The sequence below is a fragment of the Vidua macroura genome, chromosome Z (genome assembly GCF_024509145.1).
Source record: "Vidua macroura isolate BioBank_ID:100142 chromosome Z, ASM2450914v1, whole genome shotgun sequence".
NCBI lineage: Eukaryota > Metazoa > Chordata > Aves > Passeriformes > Viduidae > Vidua > Vidua macroura.
In genome coordinates, this window is record NC_071611.1 from 76,614,899 (window position 1) to 76,639,856 (window position 24,958).

At 39.8% G+C, this 24,958-nt stretch overlaps 1 protein-coding gene across 1 annotated transcript; it reads right to left on the minus strand.

Annotated features, from left to right (window-relative positions):
• Positions 1 to 51: 51 nt before the first annotated feature.
• LOC128822392 (3'-5' RNA helicase YTHDC2-like) lies at positions 52 to 24,197 on the minus strand. Its single transcript, XM_054004090.1, has 27 exons — positions 24,010 to 24,197; positions 23,275 to 23,365; positions 22,712 to 22,905; positions 20,896 to 21,095; positions 20,151 to 20,317; positions 18,305 to 18,407; positions 16,948 to 17,104; positions 14,661 to 14,768; positions 13,410 to 13,558; positions 12,893 to 13,028; positions 12,410 to 12,536; positions 11,376 to 11,441; positions 10,428 to 10,606; positions 10,180 to 10,276; positions 10,016 to 10,103; positions 9,835 to 9,915; positions 8,796 to 8,878; positions 7,806 to 7,911; positions 7,551 to 7,670; positions 6,924 to 7,196; positions 6,298 to 6,424; positions 5,645 to 5,850; positions 4,764 to 4,959; positions 3,548 to 3,657; positions 1,805 to 2,094; positions 1,228 to 1,405; positions 52 to 90 (listed from the first exon to the last, which is right to left on the minus strand). The coding sequence occupies exons 1-27, from the start codon at positions 24,182 to 24,184 to the stop codon at positions 52 to 54; spliced, it is 3,846 nt and encodes a 1,281-aa protein (XP_053860065.1). The 5' UTR covers positions 24,185 to 24,197.
• Between the last annotated feature and the right edge of the window lie 761 nt (positions 24,198 to 24,958).

A 24,958-nucleotide genomic window follows, 5' to 3' on the forward strand; every position in this document is an offset into this window, starting at 1 on the left:
TTGATTTGACATTATTTCAAGCACTGCTTGTAAATGGATTCGACTGAGCACTCACACTGGGCTGTTCCACTCGCTGATCACCACATGTCGCTGTCGAGGTGGTCGCGACACAAAGCAGAGACCACACGCAGTCTCTGATGGCAACTCTTTATTATCGACAGTGGCTGACCTTTTATATACTTTCTAATTGTTTATACTTCTTCTGCCCCAACTATTGGCATCAATAAATCAACATAACACCACTGGTGAAAAGTAACAGTGACTTCAGCTAACTTTCTAAAACTACGTTGTCCAGCTACGAAGTTCTCTCCTTATCTTTCTTCAATTCCTCTCTTCTCTCGGTCTCCTTGGTAACAGCCTTGGAGAGAGCTCCTTATCAGCTTCTTGCTTCTCAGCTTCTCCTCGCTCCTTTAGCTGACAGGCCCGCCGTTAGCCCCTTCCGCAGTAATTCATCCATGAGGGGCAGAAAACAAGTAGAACAGAATAGGATTTAAAAGTCTGGTGATTAATTAGACTTGGTTTAAGTCTGACACACCTTGAGATGACACCAAAATTAATCATCCTAGAGTGCAGCCTACAGCCCACTACCCGCATTTCTGCATTCAGGAAACATAGTTTCTTCCTTTTACACTGTCTTTATTGAAAAGCTGAAAGATTCAAGAGGAATTACTAAATCCTCCAATGAGTCCATGAAGTTTCCTCTCAATGATCTCTTTAGTGCTACTGCAGTCTACTATTCAATTATACAGGGACAACTACCACAATACTCTCATTAAAAATGCATGCTTTGTTAAAATAACCATCACAAAAACCCTAATCAGTCATAGTAAGGCAGAATCCAAAAACTTCAAAGTGTGCGTATAATATACTCATGTAGTTGGAAAAAACGAATACACGTTTATTAGAACAAGTTTTGTTTTAAAATCTCATTTTTTCTACTTTGCATAGCTTTACCTCAGCAGTCCACAAATTATTTTTGCTGTATTAAACTAGTGAAACAAGGATATTTAGTCTAGATTTTAAGTTCCAGAAGGAAGTATTATGCAGCTGTTATAAATGGAAAGTTTTATCAGTAAAATACCGAATTGCAGAATGAGATCAGCAAGAAATTCTATTACTTTGTATCAGTAAAATTTAATTTATCAGTAAAATACCGAATTGCAGAATGAGATCAGCAAGAAATTCTATTACTTTGGAAGAGCAGGGTGATATGTTAGAGAACTCTACCTTTCCAGACACTGGAGAAGGAGGACCAGCACAGGGGCTGGAACAGCTACTGCTCTCTGCAGGCTTCACTGAGGACTGAGCTGGTTTGTCAGCTGAGGATCGTCTGGAGAGCAAAATGTCTTTTTCTTTGTACTTCTTTGGCTGGCGGAGTGCAGGAGAAGCAGATTTCACTGAAACCCTAAAAAGGACATACCTTGAGTTTCACAAGCAGTCACTGAACATTTTACATCGACCTGTCAGCTACTGCATGACCACACGTATTACAGCAACTACAAAATCTATTAAACCCTAACTAAAAATCCCATACTGATCATGCATTGCTTTTTAATGCTACTGGTAAACCTCTTCTGCTACTTCTCAAGCATCACAATTCATGGACAATATTCCTGACTGCTCTCTCAAACAGCAGGCCCAGGTATGAAACACTTCTTTATGGGATTACAAAGCAGCACACAACAGTATAACACCTTTCAACTGTATTTCCATGGTTTCCACCTCCTATGACTAGCAGAAATTTAAGTGAAGCTTGTATACATCAATTGCAACCTACAGTGAGCGGAAGACCTCAACATCTTACTTTTCAGCATGAGAGGAGGCAGACAATTCAGTTTCTGTTGAGCTTTTTCTGCTGTTGGTTGACTTCCATGTAGATGCCAAAGGAAGCTCTTCACAAGTCACAGGTCTTGGTCTCTGGCCAATTCCTGAAGGCTGCTGCAGACCTGCAGACTGTTCTTCAGCACTCAGAACAGCTGTAATTGCTCTTACAGTTGTTTCATCAGCCTGAGACCACGGCTTAGAAGGAGCTCGCATACGACGCAGGAACAAGCTGTGCCACTTCTGCCTGAGTTGCAGCAGCATACCAGCAGCCTGCAGTGAATTCCAGTTCTGTTAAATACTGATGAAAATTAGATCACACAGGTAAGAGGACCCTGTCTTTTTCACAGCAGGCAGCACCTGGCATTCTAATATAAACAGGGCCCACAATGAAAGGCAAGACTAAGGTCTTGGGGAAGGGGAATAATCCATATTTAAACTAAGATGCTGACTTACTTTCTTTGCCTTGGGTGCAAGGTAATTTTTGAAACATTTCATTTAGCTCTGTACTAAACTTAGCTTTGTACTGTAAACCCACAGACTTTTTTTTTCCTTTTTATCTTCTGAGAAAACCCAATCCTTTCATGCTTTATGCCCTTCCTCTCAAATCAGTCTCTACTCATGCACTCTTCAGTCATACTTGAGGGAAAAGAGCTCTAAGTGACATTTTTCTTAAAGAGACACCTGCTCAAGTGTGATGACTAAGTTCAGAAGACTGTAGTCTAATTCCCATGTTATCAGAAATGCTTCCATTGTAATCAGTTTTTAAAAATTACTCTTTTGGACACGTCTAGGAGAGACAGTGTTATTATTAGAGCTGGTAAAGCTGTATGTTTCATGACCCATAAACTACCTCCTACCATCGCCACAGCTCCTCAATGACATAAAGACTTCTATTTCAAAGAGGTTTTGAAATTTCTCCTTCCAAAATCTGACAGCAACTTTCTTTCAGCAACTCCAGCTTCAAGTGCTCCTTTTTTGATCTGATTTTGGTTATTCTCTCAGAGAAAGAAGAGCACAATATGCCAATGTGACTGTTCTCTCAGCTCTTGTTCAGATTTTGGCTATCCCAGCTCATGCTATGGCCTGATGGAGCACCATGCAGGCAGGACAGGAGGCCAGAAGGAGCAGAAGGGCCCTTACGCAGCCACTGTCACCTGCAGCTTGCTGTCCCTTGCAGCCATTATCTTTTGTCTGGCAGAATCTCTTCAGAATCTGCTGACCTGTGGAAAGGGACAAATCTGCCAAGCTCAGACATTTAAAACAGCGCACTGCCCAGAAAGTTTGTGAAGCAGATCCAACAGCATCTGGACTGCAGAGGCTTTCCTGCTCCCTTGTGTGAGAGACAGGACACCCACACCAAGAGGGAGGAAGAGGGGTGAGCACTCTCACTGTTGACTTAGGTGACTAATTATTTTCTTTCTTTTTGCTCACAGGTAAAAGAACAGAAAGGTATGGGTGGTAGGTGATGAAGCATTGCAGCCCGGATGTTGAATACACGAATTCACGTGACAGACAACTCTGTGCCAAAGGGGATTGAAGCCCTTCAATTCCTGACGAGCTCGTCAAGTAAAGGTTAAATCACAGAGTACATGGTTTGAGAGACCCAAATGGACCATGACGTTCTTGGAGAAAATTCTGGGCTACTCAAATGTTACAAACACCTTTTCATATCTTTTTACAATTCTTCTACATGAAGCAAGCCCAGGACTAATTTCTTTCTTACTTCAGGGTCCAGTTTGAGATGGAGCCATTCATCCAGCTTCAGCAGTGGCAGATCAGCAGCTGTTTTGTCCTCCATCTCACTGTCACTGCTATCATTAGATACCCATCCCCCTGAATTAAAGACAAAAGGTGCATTAGCATCTCTATATTATTTCTGCTTACACACAAAAACCTGCATACTACTGTGTTACAAGCAATAATATTTTTCCTTCTAAAATTGACTTTTAAATGTAACCATTTGTAAAACTACCTCTTCTTTTCTGCAAATACACTGGAAAGTCTTTGCTCCAGATAGCAGCAATCAAGTAGCCAGACCTGCTGAAAGTCCTGCTATGTAAAAACCTGTACTGATATGATGTGACTCAACTCATGTACCTTCCCCAGTATTCACAGGCCACTATCCAACTTTTGCCTAAAGCTGTTTGCAAAACCACACGTGGCTCTATTTCCTAGTAAAACAGCAGATTTAAAGACCTAGTAAGGAAATATATATATACAGATATGGCTATTAATTAGGATTCCTGATTTTTCTAAAATGCAATTCAATCAGCATAAACACTACTCTAAGGTTCACAGTTTAAAAGCAAGACAGGAAAGCTTCAGAAATAAGTTGGACTTTTAGTTTGATTCAAACTATGACAACTAGCTGCAGTTATTTTTGCTTCCATTCCAGCAGGACTCAATTGAAATGAGGAAAAAAAGGGAAATTTCTATATCTTCTCTATTACTTAGAGTTAATAGTGCAGTTACCTGACATTAAAAATTATCAATAGAACCTATCTTGAAAATGTATGTGTCAGCTAGAAGCAACATGACTTGTTTGCCATATTGATTGTTTCTAAATTATTCTTGCCATTTCAATAATCTGGTTCAATGTATCAAATAAAGTGGTCTGTAGAAAAAGAACACACATACTACACTTCTCAGTACCAGTATGATCATTAGACATTGTGGCTGCATTCTTTCCTTATGAACTATACTGCAGTTTCTGATACCCTGGAACTGTGTCATTTATGGACTTGAATATGTAAGGAATCCCAAAACGGAGAGATTTCTTACAGGACCGACAAACTCTTCCTGAATAACTACAGGAATTATAACAGCGCTGTTTCCAGAATCAGCCAATATATGTATTAAATATTACTGAAAAGTAAGCTTTCCTTGTCACACACTGATGGACAGCAACGGAAACATTCCAAATCCAGACTCCGGTGTACCTCGAAAGGATGAAGATGCCTGCAAGGCATTACTTGGCAGTCTGGCTGGTCCACAGAAGAGGGACACGGTGACAGGTGTCACAACAGAGCAGCACCTGATGTTTGCTGTCCTGTGAGCTGCCGTCATTTCATCGTATATAAGCCAGTCTGTAGGGAGGGCCTGGATGGCTGCAGCTTGTCCATTTGCTGGGGCAATCTGTGCAAGAGCAGGTAAGACCAGGCTATTATACCCTCTACCTGTAATGAATGTAAATTTGAACGTATCTCTCATTTTATCCACAGACATTGTGCATGCCTCAACCTGGCAGTGTTCACGGCCAGGCTGGGGGGGCTCTGAGCAACCTGGACTAGTGGAAGGTGTCCCTGCCCGTGGCAGGGGTTGGAATGAGATGAGCTTTACGGTCCCTTCCAACCCAAACCATTCTATGATTCTGTATTTTGAGAAATAAATACATGTATAATTAGATACATATAAAAATATACATGCAAATAAAAAAGCGTGAGAGAATTCAACCAGATTCACAAATTATCCTACCATGATAAAACAAAATATTTTGCTTTAAAAAGAAATGTTAAAAAAAAGTTTCAGAGAAAAACTTGCTTTTAAGAGTAGGGATCATTATATCTTTAAAACAATTTTATAACTGGGGCGGTTTTTTTACCATTTTGCCTTGTTCCATCTAGAGAAAGGACTAATTGAAACAATGGAAAAATGAAACAACTCCAATTCTCTCAGCTGAGTAGAACAGTATTTTCTAAAGCTGTAGTGTTAAATGCCCATCGTGCTTTTAACGTACTGACAACTAGGAAAAGACATTTCTAAAACATGGGAGAGATTTTAGTGCCGTGTTTTTTGAACTATGAATTCCAAGTGATTTTACCTTTTTACACTGAGACTGGCCAAGAACAGAGGTAGGATGAAATCGCACTTTCTTCTCCTTTGGTTCAGTCAACAGCAGGCTTTCTCTGTCTACATGCACCAGATTGGGATACATCCCAGCCACTAAGGCAGCTTTAATCACAGCCCAGTTCTCAGAGTTAGCATTAACATCTCTAATATCAGCTCCTCCTCTGGCTCTCACAAAACCTGACAAATGAAAAAGACAAAACAGCACCACGTTAGCTTCTCTTTGGTTCTCAAAAGGAGTTAGAAACTAAAGGTGAAATAAACGACTTAATTGTTTCATTTTTCACCACTGCCAACCTTAACAGCAGCAAGAAGAAACCATTACACTGAAATCCTTCCTGATAAGGGGTTTCATACTAACACAGAATATTGCTGTTTTCTACAATTTAAAGACATTTCCTGTGGGAATAATTTATTAAAACATGAAATGCAGTGGCATGTGGAGATGAGGGTGCTTTCAGTTAGATCAGCCACACTTCCTCATCTACACCATACCCTGCATGAATGTGTACATGGAGGTGTATTTCAAATTAAGTAAGGAAAATTACACCAGTGAACATGACTTTTGTTACAATTTCTAAATGCCTGACTTTAAAACAAGGTTAAAATTGTTTCCAACTTCTTTACCTGAGGCTCTAAGCTGGCCAAGCAACTGTGTTCTCATTCCTGCAATGATTTCCATTGTGGCTTGGGATACGAAGTTCTTTTCACAGAAGGCTCTCTCCCAGCCGTCACTGCGGGCCTTCTGCCATGCCTGACAACGTTTTTACATTTGCCTATTAATTTGAAGGGCTTAAACTAAAACTGCATTTTTTAAAAAAGATTACATTTATGTCAATAAAATGCAAAACCTACTCCAAAAGTTAATGTATCAAACCAGATACTTTTTTCTGTTCAAGAATTAGATTCTCTTTACGTGTTCACTAGAATGATGATTATGTCAAGTTAAAACAAGAAATAAAGATCATTACATTAAGATCATGATTTGAAGTTCAGTGTAGTAAGATATAAAGAGGCACATGGTTAGAACATTTAGAATTTTATAAGGTTTGAAAATATCAACAAAACATACTACAAAAAGGGTTCCCTCAATAAAATTTATTGAGTCCAATACCCAGGAAAGCCACTAGGCAAAAAGAAAGTCTTCTCTGAGTACTTAAGCACAGTCCACCACTCTACATCCAAGTGGCTTGGTACATTTGCATTGCTTGGCTGGTGTGCTGTGATCAGAACTCTCTGAAATGAAATTCTACCTGGAAAGCCCTGAGCAGGGCCATGTGGTCACTGAACGTCCCGGCAGCAAAACGCTTCCTGCACAGCACGGCTGCTCGCTTTTGGGAGGCCAGCGTGGGCAGCACAAAAGGGTCTTGGCAGGCAAGAGCACAGGCAATGGTCAGAACGGGGTCCAGGCACTTCAGAACTACAGCATACAACACCATTTTACCGAGGTGTGGCTCTACAGGCAATTCAGTGAGGTGATAACCAAGCTCAGTGAGATCTTCCCAAGGGTCCATGGCATCTATGGTCTGTTTATAAACAAATGAACAAACAAAGGAGAGGGGGACGGGTAGGGTGGACAAAATCACTTTACAGAGAAAGCAGAAAGGATGTGAATACTGGACATTAACTAGACTTGTTTCCAAACACTAAAAAAGCAAGTGAAACTATTAACAGAGACAAGACTTCAAAGCACTCTCTTCCCTTGACATGGAAAACCACATCCCCACACACAAAATGAAAACAGACAATAAACAAAAACTCAGAACATCCTTAGGTAATTAAAAACGGCTTCAGTACAAACTGAAGTCAGTAAGACAGACTGCTACACCACAAATTTGGGATCAAACACAATTACCATCTAAACCTATTCCTTCTCTGACCTTAAGCATATGCACAGCATTTCTCACAGTTACAGCAGGCGGAGGATCTGGAGCTTTCATAAGAAAGTCTACAACTGGACAATTAATTGGAGTCAGAAGTTTTGTGTACAAACAAATCTCCTGCAAGGTAAAAGGCAGAACAAAAAAGATTACCAAGATTTGGAAGCAACCCCAAACCCATGATTTGTTGCAATTAATAGTATGGTTTGAGGACATTGTATTTTTTAAAGTTACAGTTTCTAACTGAACATGCACCTGAAGCGGCATTCTTAGAAGTTCTGGAGACTGAAATTCCAACATATTCTGAAATCGCAGCCTGCTGAAGAGACGAAAGCAGACTCCAGGCTGACAGCGCCCAGCCCTTGAAAATAAAATACGGGAAGTGGTGAAAATGAGGATTTCTTTCTAAAAACAAAACCTAAAGCCAACAAAGAGACACAGAAACTCAGAATGGAAAAGAAGAAGCAGTTCTATGAAGACAGTGTTGTCAGTCACATGCAAAGTGAGAGTGTTCCAATCGTGAGTTATCTTTGAGAGTGTGGCAATTTTTTATGGTAATTTTAACCCAACACGGAGAAATCTGGAGAAAGAAAAACAAGGCTTATCTAATGTAAAGTGCTGTGGGGTTTTTGCTAACTTAAGACCAGTCCAAATCTCAATCATCCTTTGTTGTAAGGAATCAGTTGCAAACTTTATTTCTTCCTCTCACATCCCCCAAACAGAAGTGATGCTTGGAGTAAAAGGCAGAATAAAGATTAAATAACTTGTGAGTGAATGAGAGACAGCCAGCTCTCTCATTGATATACATCTATGTGCAAATGTGCAGCTTAATGCCAGTATGACTGATTAAACAGGCATTTGTTGCTACACAAACTTCTGAGCCCTCACCCACAGTGTTGGGAAGAATATAATCATGGCCTGTTAAGTCATGGATAGCTTGGAGAAAGTGAAACAGGCAGTCCTCTGCCCACAGACAAGATGTGAAAACACCCCACTGGACACTGTGACTGCTGGTGCTACATGGGAGAAAGAGGAAGGAGAACAAATTAATGGGGGGAAAACAACCCAGACCTTTGGGAAATGCTTGAGCATCACTCTTCTACAACTTGGGAAATTATTCCAAGGAAATACATACTGACCCTACACACTGGACTAGGCTAGAAACAGTTACTACATTGTGTGCTTTATTCGAAACACAGATTGTGGATATCTGCAAAATGGAAACCAGTATGAGGCATTTATTACCTGCCTTTTCTCTGGACAGCACTGGCTTTTGAAATCCAGCCCATTTTTAGCACTGGAACACAACTCTGCACATCAAAAGACTTCTAGAAAAACAAAGAAAGGAATATAAACTGAAAACTCAATAGGGTACATGAAATAAAAGTTACTAGTTATTTAGATTACCAACAGAAGTTTCCTAAAAAGTATGAAACACTAAGAGATATACAGTAGCTTCTGCAACAAAGGTACCTTCTCAGTTTCAAGTGAATTTATGATGGTATCTCCTTTGTAGTATCTTAATGCTCCACAGTTTGTGAAAGTCACCATTTTCTAGTCAATAGGTAATTGCAAGTCAGTAAAAGCTATGTCAAATCTGTGTTCTGAGATATCACAAAGCAGGTAAAACTACATTATTATACCAAATAAAGTTTTCCTTTTTATCTCTCTTGGAAATTACCTACTTGTTTTCTTAAGACTGATGTACAATTACAAAAAAAACCACTTTATGAGAACCTCAGAAATTTGGTGTGCATATCACCTATGAAATCCAATTTCATTTTCAAAGCTGTACACTAGGTCTTAAATTGCCTCATTGTGTGTTCTCACTTTTCTTGAACAAGTAATTAGGAATGGGCACTGAACACAGCAAAAAAAACTGCTTAAAAACTTCATGGATTATTTTTGGACTTGATACAATAGTAGGACAAAAGGAACTCCCAGTGCTCTCTAAGTCTCAGGAAGGTGGTGGTCTAAACTGAGGACTTGTTTTAAAAATCCAGCAGAAATACTAAATTGCAAAAGAGAGAGATCCATTAATACATGAACCTAGATTAGCTTTTACAAGGTTTTTTAGACAGCTAGCTATTTACAGTATTTGTCTTCAAACAAATGGATGTTGAAACTTTTCAGCGAGGACTGTTGCCTGACAGGCAGTAGCTCTCAGCTAGTAAAAGCTTTTTTTCATTTTCATGTAAAGTAAAAAGAAAAAAAAACCAAGTTCCCCAAAGTTTATGCACTGTGTGTTTTAGAATTGCACTAGGAAAATTTAAGGCAATCCTACCTCTTTCACCTTGCCTGAGTCAATGACAAACACCACATCATTGACTGTTATGCTGGTTTCTGCAATATTAGTAGAAAGAATCTGCAAAGCAAAAAAACCAAAACCACCAAAACTAGAGTCACTGTAAAAGCAAAGGCAAAACAGATCATTGTAGCATCGGACAAAGTCCTCTAATACTTGCAATTTTGCGGATGCCAAAAGGTGGAGTTTCAAGCACTTTCTTCTGATCCAAAGTCTGCACACTTGAATGAAGCATGAAAACTTGGTATCTAATGCAAGACAAAAGGAACATTTTAAGGCTCCTTAAAAGAAGCAATGAAAAGCCACAGCAACTAAAGGTTTTACCTGTGAGCATTAGCAGCAAATCTCTTGTCATCCAAAAGAATGCGGTCCCTGAGGCTCACTATCTCATCATACCCAGGAAGAAATATTAAAATTGCTCCTAAAAAAGGAAGTGGGTTTGCAAAGTTAAACAGAAAATTCAAATACATGTCGACTAGCACTCAGAAGGTTTTAATGTTTGGGGATTGCTGAAAAAAGAGCACGATTCATCAGAAGCCAAAGCCACAACAGCTGGTTAGGTATTTACCTACCTGCATCACAACTATGACAGATGCTGTGAAGTAAGTGCATTATCAGATCCAGATCCACTTTTTCATCATCAAAACTGTGATGATAAGCTGCCAGTAGTTCTCTGTCCTCTGCACTAAGGTCACTACCACTATTTTGGACCAGGGAACTTTCATCCAGATTTCCAAATGCAAATGAAGCGCTGTAACAGAAAAATACACCAGAGTCAAGGCTGCCCCTTCGGGTTTGCATTGAGCCATCAGCTCAAACTTAGATCACGACCAACACGACTATTGGTCTTGAATTCTAATGCTGAAGTGTAGCAGAAGGGAACCACCATACTATTGCTGTTCACTGATTTCAATGTTAACCCAACAAAGGATGCCCTTTCATTTATTAGTGCTAACTTTAGGTTTCTTCAACTTCATTGAAACACAACCATAAGCAAATGAAAGTGTAAAGATACTTCTCGTTCATCTGTTCAAGGAAAAATATTTAAGAGATACGTATTCTCCAAAAATTTCCCACTAGCAGAAACTGCACTAAGAGAAATTATAATAAATATAATCTTTACAAAACACTACCTCAACTATGATAACTGTAAGTTAATCAGAAAAGCATTCTTGAATGGCCTAGTGTACACATTACTTCTGTCAATTTTCTTTAACATGCCTATTGCATATAAAAAATATACAGATAAAAACACATGACAGATTTGTTTGCAAAGTAAGCATGTGAAAAGAAAATGGCACATAGCATACAATTAGCAAGTTGTGCAAACATAAACAATACAATACTGAGTACAAACTTGTTTGGTTTTGAAATTCTTATTCTTAAAAAAAAAGGTATTGCTATTCAGTCCAGATTTTACAGCATGAAAAGCTAAAACCTGTTCTGATTAAAAGAACACAAACCTCAGATTCCCCATCACTATCATATACAACTCCTTCTGCAAAATAGCTACAGCTTACCTGTAGGATTCCAACAGATCAACAACCTCTGTCTGTCCAAAGTGCCTAGCCCAGTCCACAGCCATCCTGAAAGAGTTGCACAAGTCGTTTCATTAGATTTTTCACTTCAAAAGATGAAGATGAAGAGCACATCAGGTGAGGCAATTGACACCAGACTTTTGTACCCATTTCTCTCAGTTATCTCTCAGTTATTGCTGGATCTTCAACTTCCCATTTGAAATAGGTGTTAACAGCTATCTGACTTTTAGGTAACTACAGTTCTTTACCACAAAAGAATGTCCTTGTACACAGGAGCACCGGCAAACATGCACAAGGAAATGAGGAGGAAGGAGGTGCCATTCCTTTAAAAAGCCCACAACAACGTGCAGAGATCAGACCTGCCTGTTTGCAGTACCCTTGAAGTCATCTCCAAAAGTCACACCCCAGGCTTAACATTTGGCTATTTCAGGTCTTTCAGAAGCTGTCCTCCTCACAATGCACTTCACTGTTTTACACCTTTAAACTGCATTTCTTCCCAAGTTTTTCAAATGTTAGTACCAGATATCGGACCCCTGGAATCCTAATTCTTATCATTCCATACTACAGTTACAAACTGTACTTCCCTGCTTAGATGAAGACATACTCCATGACCACAGAACTTGAGCTTCTACAGATTCACAAATATTTTTACATGCTACAACATATTTAGAAACGTAACAGAAAGATCTTCTGATATAGATACTCCATGAAAATACGAACTGCCAAACATTTTGGTCCAATTCAGTAGATTACAGTTGTTCTGCTAAGCAGTGTCTTAAATAAGACCTACTGAAACAAAGTTTATAGCTCATAATCAAGACCATGTAATTAAGAATTCAATTCAGAATTTACAGAAAACAATGTGATTAACAGGAGTTAGAAACTGTTTAGGCTGTCAAAATCTACAGTTCTTACAGCAGTGTCATAAGTTAGTAAATTAATTTAGATGTTAAAGAATTTTCTTTCTTTCTCCTGTATTGACAAGTAAATCTATCTTTTGGTTTCTCTGTTTTTACCAGCCATTAGATGATTTGCAGTGGATACTTGCTCCCATGCTGATCAACTGTTCTACTTGACTCAAAAAGCCTCTCCCTGAAGAAATCATCAGAGCAGTCGCACCAGTTTCACTGTGCCTATAATCAACTGAGAAGTAAAACAAAAAAATCCAGCAAACCCCGTAGAAATGTTATTTCTTCATCTAAATATAGTACAAATATTGCTTTCAAATTCCAGCCCAAAGAGAATTTGTTTCCTCACTTTATCTCTGCAGTCACTTCATGTCAATTCCACACTCTTTTAGAAACACACTTCTGTCAATACTTGAAAACAACATCATCAACTAACTAAACAACTCATTAATTCTGCTAGCCCTATCCATTTTTTCAGTAGGCATCAGAATGTAAAGGTAACAACATTTGAAACTGGAGATAAAAGCAGCCATAAAAATCAAAGTAAATTTGAGGTTGCTTTTTTCTTATGTAATAGCACATGAAACTTACCACTGACATTTTCAGTTAAAATAAGATTTAACACCTGAGCAAACAAATCAGTATCTTTATGCAACCAGATGTCAGAAAGACAGGAATCCATTTCTTTTACTATCCACGGTTCAAGGCAATTCACATCTTTTTCAGTCTGAAGATAAAAAACAATACTGAAAGATTAGTCTCTTCCAAGAGTTGTCTTCATTCTCATACATTACCCACAAAGAATTTGAATGGTAATTTTTCCCAGCAGCAACCAGAAATCCAGCACTCAGGTATCAATGCATTGATTTTGTCAGATGCAAGTACTAACACAATGGCAGTCGAGCCATTTGATCTGAGGAAAAGCTGTGTACAACCACCCTAACTGAAGAGCACACTTCAGCTACAGCAGTTCACCCCAATCAAGTAATCTTTAAAATAGGTTAATATCCCCAAAGACTCTACAGAACTACCTGTAGAAAACAGATTTTAAATGGCTAGTAATACAACACAAATATAAATGTCTCTTCCAACTAAAGAAAAAACTTACCACTTGATTAAATACTGTGTCACCACCATCATCCAACCATTTGTACTCCTCATTTGCCCTTGGAACCGATTTTTGTCTCCGAGATGTCCTTTTGTTACTGTTGCCTTGAGCTGAACACCACTCAGCAAGAGTGTACTTCTGTTTCTCTTCTAGAATGCAAAATATTCCCCAAGAAAGTTTGAGTCATCTTTATTATCCATTGTTTTCTACTAAAAAAGACAGTTCCAGCAGGTCCAAGTTTTACCTATTCAACCTCTCTTATTTAATCTAGAATGCTACTACCAGTCCAACATAAATGACATGTTTAAGGGTACCCAAAGTGCACACTGCAAACAAGGGCTATAAGAACGAGGTAAAACCCACCACTTTGGTGTTGAACCCCCCCAAGCCTCCATTATTTCAAACTACTGCATTCAAAGGGTCTTCCTTAAGTAATCACCTTCCACACAATCTCAGCCCAGATCTTTTTCCAGAAATGGAATGCTGAAGACAAGCGAGACAGTCCCTGCTGTCAATATAAATAACAACTTATTTTTCTACACAAGTGGAAGAAACATTAGAAAACACCAGTGTCTTAACTGAACTTTTCTGCCCCCAGTGATCAGAGATGAGCACTGTGATAAATATCCAGTTAGGACTGTATGTTATAGCTTTGGGGTTTGCATTTTTTTTTTTTTTTTATTTCTTTAAATAATCACTGGGATCATTACTTTCAGGTGCCAGGAAAACTTCTGAAGCAGTATCTACTTAATCAACTGAAAACCAATGATGTTTAGCTCAAGAGTGTTAACACAAAAAATACATCCATGCCTGAAGAAAGCAGTGAAAAATGTTACTGAAGGGAACAACTTGTCCATTTAGTGCAAGATTGTACAAAATCCTGCCTGCTTTAATAGCTGCACTTTAATTTGCACCCAAAGGTACAGAGCATCCTATGCTTCTTTAGTATTCATGTGGGCACAGCCCCCAGTTCTCTATAACTCTACAGCGTAATAATTAGAAAACAGATGACATTTATCAACTGAAAGAAAAAAGAATGCAACCACCAAATCAAAGTGATTTTTTTCATTAATTGCATAAACTATTTCAGTAATGTAAATACTGAGAGCTTAAAAATACTTGCTGTCATCTAATCACATCTCATTTAATCTCCTGACTTTGGAATTTTAACCGAAAAGAATCCTGTTAATTGTTTGTTCAATCAACCAATGATTCTCATGGCCAACCCTTACAATTAACAAGTCCACCGACCTTGCTGCTTCTCTTCTTTGTACTTCACCATCTCTTTGTTTGTATACCCAGTGCTTCGTAAAATGTCCTCCAGAAACAACTCTTTAACTTCAAAAGGCCTCCCTTGGACTAAAATAGAAAAAAATCCATAAAAGGTTATATATTCACTAGCTTCACTTACAGCATTCATTTTTTCAAAAACTATCTTCACTGGAGTTTATTTTTCTCAGAATTATACAAAACAAAACATTTCCAAAGTAAAATGCCACCTTGTTTCTCCTCAACCTCTTCAATTTTATCAAGTGTTACAGCAGGAGATGTTCATAAGACTGACAGTTATTCATTTGTTTTTATTGAGAAAAAGAGAACAGCCGTTTTTGTTTAGGGTTACAAACAAGAACTCGCCATGTAAGCCTGCCACCTGGATTTTAAATTTCATGAATTAATAAGCAATTAATACAGCTTTTTGCAAGGTTCCACACGGAGACAGTACATCTTTGTACTGAACTACTTTCTTTTCATCAGAAGTATGTGAGAAGAGATTCTTGTCTCCATGTCCTCAACTTATTCAGCAAAGCTGAGCTTTCTTTACTGAATACTTCTTGACACATGAGACATCCCAGTGGCCTCTCCCTTCTCATAATTTATCCTGATTTCTTTTTCAACAAGACTGTTTTCTAGACCTTATCTGTGGACATTAAAGGATGCTTTTTTGCATGAAGAATTCAAATCTCTGCATTTTGATTTCTTGTCCCTTAAGCTGACTCAGGATCACTCCGGATTTTCCTTCAGAAGGAACAATCCACAATTCACACACTTTTAGAAGCTGTCACAGAGGAAGCCTTCCAACACTGAGCACAAGCTCTGTGTACTACAGCAATCCACAGCTACAAAATGTTGGTTTCTGTGGTCAGGATTTTGTCAGCCATAATGCTGAAGGAGAATCAAACCTTTTACATTACATTAACAGACAAAGATGCTTCTTTTAGTTCTTAAATTCTCAAAAAAAGAAAAAAAAAAAAAAGTGGGGGGAAACCATCTTTTCAATTGTTATTGGCCTGTTACATAACCAGCACAAGCACTGTGGCAAACTGGAGAGATTGCCATCAGAATTTCCAACACAAATTGACTGATCTGAAAGAACAGGAAGCTGCAAAATGAGTAAACTGGAAAGCCACACAACAATCACAACTGAGGCTCTCGCTTGCAAAAAAAATTCAGAAAACATGGAAGCATGTGTAATTTCCAGATTCCTGTCTCCAACAAGTTGCAAGTCTTATTTTACTAGGCAGAAATTCAAAACTGGGAACTAAACACTTCCATCTGTAAAAAAAAAATTAGGAAAAAGAGGTTTCCTCTCACAAACATTTGATAAAATAAACCAGTAAGCAATCCCACTTCCTAAAATTGTTGAGATTTTTTTTAAAAAGGCTGACATGCAGAGAGTCTACCTGATTGTCAAATAAAGCATTTCTCTTAAAAGCTACTTTACATTAAGTAAAGTAATGTAAGCTTAACAGCTTACATTAAACTTGGACATTATTGTTGAAAAAGTAAGAGGATTGCAAGGTGCCAGAGCAGGTCGCCCATGCAGAACAACCTTCAAGCCAGGAGTGTGGGGAAAAAAACGCAAACCCACAAAACCCCCCCATCTCCCACACATTTATATTTTGCCTCTACTAAAGATCAGTCACATGAAGTTAAAACAGCAATAATGGTAACTTTTCTTTGCATTTGAATGTAATCTAACTGCAGGTAACTGAGTCTGAACACAAACGAAGAGAAACTGGATGTCTTTTCTGAATATTCACCTAGATGAAGGGCTACTAATTTTCTTTAAATCAAAGAATCATGTCATTCTTTTTTCATGTGAAACCCAATCTGCCTGAGCCTGTATTTCTGAGCTGAACAGCTACAGTTAGCTGTGTTTCATCCAGCAACCAGTAACAACCTTCACCAAGCCTGAAGAGTGAGATTCTACGGGAATGTATTAATATGTATCACACTCATGTAGCTCCTAAGTCCTGTATCAGCATGAAGACAGCACTTCAATAACCTCTTCCTACTTCTTCAATTAACAGTGGAGGGGGGCAGGATGTACCTGCATGTACAGAACTCCCAGTGACTAAAACACTTCACTCTGAACGAGGTGCAAATAGTCAAGAAACAAGAAACCTGAATACACAAAGAACAAGGATTCCTGGAACTCTCAGTGTATTCACCATGTGCTTTTACTCAGAATAGTTTGTAAGATCTGTGAGTCTCAGGGCAGGTATACTCAGATTTAAGAGTTAAGATCAAGACTTACTATGTATTACTGGGCAGCTTCCAAAATACCTAATAAAGAGATTTGTATCTACAGCAGCACCAGAAAGAATTAGTTTTAAATTATGCTGGTTTTGCAGCACATCTCTCAGTTTTATTAGCAAGAAGTCGCTGAACCTATCCCTCTCATGTACTTCATCCTGTAACAAAAGGAAAAAAAAAGAGATAAAAAACCATCATAGATTCAGGATCACAACTTCTGACAAAAACAAACTTTTCTAAAAAAATAAAATACATGATTTGGTGGCACATTACAGAGGCCTTAAAATGTGTAAGTCTAGTTTAAGTAATAGGGTTTTATTTAAAAACTATCCATAAGCAAAAAAAAAAAAACACTTCAAAAAGTTTTTATCAGCGCTGAGTGCATTGCCATGCTGAAGCTGTACACACCTTAACTTTAGAGGCTAAAGTGAATATCTGAGACCTCTCTGATTTTGTATTTAAAGCCAAATTTCAAGAAAACGCCACAAACCACAAATCCTACAAATCTTATTTTCATAAATTCTCACTTCACCACTGATGAGCATTTAAAGAAATGGATGACACCACATAATCAGAAAAAACAGACAGATTGCTTAGACAAGTCAAAGCCACACAAAGCCTATAAATTAAGGCACCTAACTGATTCATCATCTTTGTCATTCTTCTGTTTTGATTTCTATTATGAATGAAGGAAACAAGGACTCAAAATACAAGGCTTGTAGGCTGACATCAAGAATGTATAGATCATTCTCATGCCTTTTTAACTTTGATAAACAGGCAGGCACCTAAACTTATCTTTTAATCTTCAGGACTTCAATCTTGCCATAAGCATTCTAGTTCCCCTTCCTTATTAAATTCCACAATAGGAATATTAGCATACTCATAAATGAACACATCTGAATAATTTGTTAGCCATTAGACTCCACATTATCTAGAAAACTCTGGGCAAACAAATGGACTGAAAACCTGGTAATGCTAAAACAAATGATAACAGAAATTCTGAGACAATCACATTGAACCACATCCATGTAAGCCTCCCTAAGGATTTGCTGCTGACAGGGGAAGTTCCGAAAAATTTACACTTCTGTCTTTCTCCACTCCTCCTGATTCCACAATTAATCATTGCCATGAAAATAAACTATTTTTACAGGAAAAAACACAAACACGCAGAAAAACACCAAACTCCACAAAACAATCATGCTACTCTAAGGACTCAGAAAGTCTCTGAAGCTGATTCATCTTCTACCAAACAAAAACACCTAAAGTGCTCAGCAAATCTAAATAAAACAAATGAGGACCTCATTTTCCAAGGCAATACATATTGCCCCACCCCACATGAAAGACCACAGGATGCTCACCACAATAACATGGGTCACGGTGGAGAGGGTGCTGTCTCCTGCCATCAGCGTGCCAAGGAGCATGTCATTAGTGCAGAATGTTACCAGTGTCTTTGGAGAAACCCTATGGAACACATCACACAGACAGCTCAGGGGCTTTGCACCATTTAAAGGCAGCTAGCTTTCCAGGGATCAAAAATTAAAGCAGCTGCTGACCACAAGAGGAATTACAGTTCTCTCCCCAAAAGACTCCTGCACACCACTTGTTTTTAACCGGTGCCTTTTCCCACACATTTCCTAACAATTTGTAGTGCTTGCGCCCCAAAACTTTGGACAACAGATTAATTGAAAAAATAAGATTCAGATTTTAATAAATAAGGAAGTAAAAGAGAAGCATGAAGAAATTCTGCATGCTCTCACTGCTCTTCTTGAACTGCTGCCTCTGTTGTGCAGCTTTTCCTCCCCTGTTCCCCACTGTCCCAGAGGCACTGCCACCATCACAGATGGGCTCAGCCTCGGCCACAGGCAGGTCTGTCTTGGCTGGCACCGGCTCTGTCACACACGGGAGAGGCTTCTGGCACCTCCTCACAGAAGCCTCCCCACAGCTCCCAAAGCCTTGCCTTGAGGACACAATACAGTACAGCTGACTAAATCACAAAGTCATCTGCTTCATCCTCTGCTCCTTCAGAAGGTCAAACTACTGAAATGTTACAATTCTATACTGAGAGAAGCTGTCCCAATAAAAACAGCAATTGTCACTACTCCCTCTGGTACTGCCATCCTAAAAGAAAACCTTAAAAATTATACTTCTGTCTTACTATAAACACCTCTAAACATCTCCATTCCAGATTTTTTTTTTGTCCACAGCTCAAAATATTGTTATTTCTCCCTTTTAGTGTTTCTCTGCAGCAATTGTATTGATTCCTCTCAAGCTGGATTTCCTGCACTGCTTCCAGCAATTCTTCCATTTTCACCTGACTTTGCTCTTCTTCTGCCAGCATAGTACTTCCATATATTAATTATCCAGCTTATTTGTGATACATCTTCACCAGCTCTTCTAATCTCTTTATATCCTTGTGAGCTTTCGTACACACATTTGAATTCTTACTGCGGCTTTGTTGTTCAAGCGCATTCATTTTCATCAGCTGTGTGTTATCTTTGTTCACTCAAGCAACACAACCTTTTGCCATCTTCTGGTCACTCATATCCCAACTGCTGGCCCTTCCCTGAAATGTCATTTGGCTACACAGTGCAAAGATGTAAAAACCCCACACAATCCATTCATGCTCTGCTTTACAGACAAATTCATCAAGTGATACTGAAATCTCTACTTTTACTTCACTTCATGTTTTAAACACAGAAGCTGAAGAAGAGTAAATTTAGCCCAAACTAGACTGATCAATAATGCTCATCTTCATCAGTTGCTTTCCAATTTTGTTGTTTTCCCTTTTATGACTCCTATCAACTCACACTACATAACATTTCTTACAGCATGCTGGTCTTCACACCTACCTTCAAAGCTTGCGGAACTTTTGGATCCACACTTGTTACAAGTAGAGAGGGGGGAAGAAAAAAAAATAAAAAAGAAAGTGTAGACTTGATCTGAAAATCAGACAAAGATTTCCTTGCATACACTCCGCAGAAGAAGTCAACATAAAATACCTGAGATTCAGTTCTATAAGACAACCTACTACATGAAACTGCAAAACACAGCAAGAAAGCCATCCTTTTCCCTCTTACGTATTCCTTACCTGCAGTAACATATCCCACCTGGGAGGCTGCAACCCAAACACACTGTAGTTTACCTGTGCACAAGATGCACAAGACCAACACAAGATCAACTGGCACTCAGAAATACCATTAGTACCTGCTTTCTAACCGGATCTGGTAACCAATTGTCTGGCCAATCTTCTCTCTTCTTTCTGCTGCCACTCTTTCAGCCACAGCAACAGCTGCTAAACGTCTGGGCTGAGTACAGAACACACGACAGGCAGTTCCATTCTTGTAGCAGTCATCAAGGATAAATTGAGGAATCTGTAAAGAAGTGGTTCAAATTTACTTTTTGAGACAGTCACAGCTTTGTGAGCACAGGGAAACAATTTAACTGCATCTCAGTATTACACATTGCAAAAGACTTTTCATTAGGATTATCATGGCAAGCATACCTGAAGTAGTGGAAAATAAATTTCTACGTATAAACTCTTTAGGCTTTTTTTAAAGAAAAAACTTGCAGTGTCTCCCTCCTGCTTCAGAGAAATCTAAAAAAAAACTCCTGTAGATAATCTCTCATTTTAACACAAGAAATATTCTGGGTACTAAGAACAGAACTACCTTAGAAGAAAAAGGCCTATACAAACATCACTTTCCCTTCAATATTTTGTATTGTTTTAATGAAAAAATTGTATCAACCAGAAAATTGTGAGGAATCATTTTTGCTTTTAGTACCTATCTACTGGCTTAGTGTTTTAAAAGCAAGAAAGTGAATTGGAACAAGATTTTCAATCATACAGGAAAAGAAAAGCCTTAAAATAGCATCAAAATATCCCATATCACAAATATTACACAATTGTCATAAATACTGTTCTAGTTTTTATTTAATTAAAGAAACATACTTGCGTAGTTTTTCCTGATCCAGTCTCTCCTATGATCAGAACAATTTTATTGTCCTTTATTATTTGGACAATTTCTTCCTGTTTTTCAAGAACTGGTAGTGACTGCCTGAAGGAATCAAACTCTGATTCCCCTCTTTCCACTGGGACCTGGGGGATACCATCATTAAGTCGAAAAGTTATCTTGTTTACTTCTTTGTTTTCTGTGAAGACAAGGTAAAAGTTTATTTATGCAGGTACAGAGGAAGGTCACAGAAAAACACTGCTCAAAAACTGTACTGAAAAATTAACATTGCTGACTTTTGATGCATCCCTGTGGGTAGAGTGACAAACCCATCACACATTTAGAAGTCATATTTATAGCAACATGTCCTCCTGCAGTGCTTGAAATAAATATCTTTCAAAACAGTTATTACTTTCATAGGTATTTTGAACAAAACCAGACTCTTCCAGAGCATTGCTCCAAGTCAAAGAAGCCCACAAAGAGCAAAAGGAGAAACAGAAACTAAACCAGAGAACACAGCCCGGTGGATTTTGGTGGCCCTTGTATCTGCGCCCACATTTCACACCTGCAGTTCTCCCTAGAAATACACACTTCCAGGGGTAAGCCTTGAAGCTATTCCACGCCTTTGCCTGAAATCATACTAATGCAAGCATGCTGTATCAAGAGTCCTGGCCCCCACACAGCAGTGTGATGTGTTACAAAGCAGTGCATAAGTAGCCAACAAACGGGCACATCTTCTGAGGCAGCTACTTCACATCCATCATTGCAAGTGCTACTCTCTAATTCCTTGAGAATTATCTTCCAGAAGAATGAAAAGCTTGCTGTAAAGTCAATGATACATATTTAATGTCAGTAACAGATTCATATCCTAAATTTCAACCTCTGTTGTACCAAGACAAACACAGACTAAGAGATCGGGAGAACTAAAAATACATTCTTGAGATGCGGAGAAAGGCAAATATTAGACTGCTCATTAACTTATCCCTTACATTCCTAAGACATTGCATTTCAGTCCTTGCATTATAGCTTCCCTCTGTTCATTAAACAATCCTATTAAACAACTGAAACAATTGGAAATAACAGCAAAGGAAACACTTCAGGAACAGACACCACCTATCAGAACCATGCCATTAAACAAGGCATATTGGTACAAGTGTTTTCTGTTCACTACACCCATCTCTGCACACAGAAACACACTGTAACTCTTCCACTTGTAGCTGCTAAAGCAATAATCTAGATTAAAACCTTGCTTTTTTTAAAAAAAAAAACCCAACATTTTATCAGAAGTTTGTCTTTCAGTGAACTCTTCCATATTCAAGAAATCAAGAAGTCTGGACAGTAGTCTCTTAAGGACCAAATATATTTTGTAGAGATGAAGAAATAAAAATTAAAATTCTTCATTTATCAAGGACATTAATTTCTACAAGCAGAACAGACAACTTCATTTTCTCATATGGGTGCTCTTACAGCAGCAGGGGAACACTGACTCTTCAATCCCACCTCACAGAACTTTTATGGAGCCACATTTCAAAATGTGCTTCCAAAAAGGTTTGGCTGGAACTGCCTCAAAGATTCTAAAGTAACACAACACAAGGTGGACATCACCATGTGCATGATATGACTTCCCAAGTTCCTCACAGCACCAGTTCCAAAAGACCTTAAAAGTAAGGAAAATTAATGCGTTTGCAAGAAGGTGTCTGTTAGGACACGAGAGGGGACAGAAGAGAAAGAGGTTTCTTTTGTCTTTGGGCTGCAGGTGGTTTTTCCAAGTGGTGGCGATGGACAAGTCCAAAGCACAACACACGCCCAACGTACCAGATTCAACAGCACAGGCATTTCCTCGCTCTGTCCTTGGCAGGAGTTCCGTGCCTTCCTTATTTGTGACGGGAAAGCGCTGAATCAGACTCCGAACAGCGTGTTTCGTACGGAGAGCCAAGCCACAAGTCATGCCTGCGTGTGCCTCTGATACATCCTTCTTCCTTACAGTCAGGTAGCGATTGGCTCCTTTTCTGTCGGTGGGAGAAGAAAACATATTTTAGGAAAAAGGAACCTGCTCTAGGTTGACTTTGATCTGTCAAGGTAGGAGATGCTATGCAAAATCTTTGGGAAAAAAACCAGAAATCACAGTGAGAAGCTTTTTTAATGGAGCCATTAAATCCACAAAGTATAAAAGCAAGCTGTCCCAAAAGGCATGTCACAAGCTTTTCCAAGCATGCATACAGCAATGAACACAGATGCTCATTTCTCTTTTACACTTTTTTCTCTAATACTATTCCTTGCAACACAGTTGAGTATGTTGAAAACATCAGTCAGGTTATCATTAGTCTTGAAATTCTATTGGTCTGCACCAAAAACCTGAAAATTGTACCCTGACTTACCCTTTGCTTTTAGATACCAGTCCAAGAGACTGACAGAGACGGTGAACAAATGCTCTTTCAGTACTAGTGAAGCTAGAAGGAAATTCCATCTCTAGAATGATAAATAATAATGAGAAAACAGTAACAATGCAACAGGCACTAATCTTGACAACTCAGTGTTACAGAACCACAGAATTGCTAGGATTGGAAGGGAGACCAGCCAGTGCAACCCCCTGCAGGGTCACCTGGAGCAGCTGACAGAGGAACACATCTAGGGTTTGGGATGTCTCCAGAGGGGCAAACTCAGCGCTTTCCCTGGGCAGCAGTTTCAGTGCTCTGCCACTCTCAAAGGAAAGAGGTTCTCCCTCATGTTCAGGTGGAACTTCTTGTGTTTTAAGTTATGGCCACGGCTCCTTGTCCTGCCACCAGAAATTCTGCACCGCCTTCCTGGGACTCATCTTGAAGATCTTCATATGCATTAGTGAGATCCCCTCTCGGTCTCCTCTAGGCTTAACAGGACCAACTCCCACACCTCTCCTGATAAGAGATGCTCCAGACCTCTCATCTCATCTCAGTGGTCTCTGCCGGACCCCTGCAGTGGCTCCCTGTCTCTGTGCTGGGGAGCCCAGAGCCGGACACAGCACCCCAGCCGTGCCTCACTAGGGCCGGGCAGAGGGGCAGGATCCCCTCCCTGACCCGCTGCCAGCGCCCTCCCAACAGCCGCAGGCTGTCCCCGGGCCGGGCTGTGCCGCGCACCCGCCTCGTCCCCGCTCCGGAACCGCTCCAGGGCGAGCTGCACCGCCATTTCCACCACCTCGTCCACGCCGACCTCCCTGAGGGCCTCGGCCCGGGCGCGCCCCGCGGCGCCGGCAGCCCAGTCCCCCGCAGCCCCGCCGGGCTGCCGCCGCAGAACCCGCCTGTGTCGCGACATGGCCCCGACACGGCCCCACACGGCCCCACAAGGATCGGGGGCCGCAGCTGCTCGGCCCGAGGGGCGGCGCTGGCGGCGGGCGGGGCCTGCGTGGAGTCACCCACAGCCCCGTCGGCCCGAAGGGAAGGAAATTGGCTCTTTTCCCGACGGTAGGGCCAAGCCTGCCTAGTACCGAGGTATGTGTATGGCTGTGGCCAAAACGTGGCACTGGTGCCCTGTCCGGTCATAAATCACGTGCTTTAATTCATGGTATTAAACGTAGCTGTGGCGAGGGTCATCTCGGCCCTCGGCCTCCTCACTCTGTAAAGTGTTACTTGCCCTTGGTTTTGGATCGTCTTTTCCTGCTGTCCTTTGACTCCACGCTGAGGACACGAGGTAGAAACTAAACCCAATCCTCTTGGGCTTGACACAGGGCTCGGGATTGAAGGCTGCTGCTTTGGAAACATCATCGGTCAGAAGGAGAGTACTTGGAAGAAGAACAAACTACTCCTCCGTTTGAACAAACATCCTCAGTTGTGAACTGAAGTGAGCAATTAAATAAATAGAAGATAAACACTCACTGTCTGATGCAGCTGACTGAAAAACAGCTCTTAAGCCACCTCTACCAAAGCTTTTACAAGACTAACTTCAGCATAATTCTGCACTGAGAGATCACACTGGAGCGGAACAATTGATCTGTTCTAAGGTTATTTTTAAATTTTTTTTCAGTTTTCAGTTCAGCTATCTGACTGTGTATCTTCAATCAAAGTACATAATGCTAGGTCCTCATAGCTG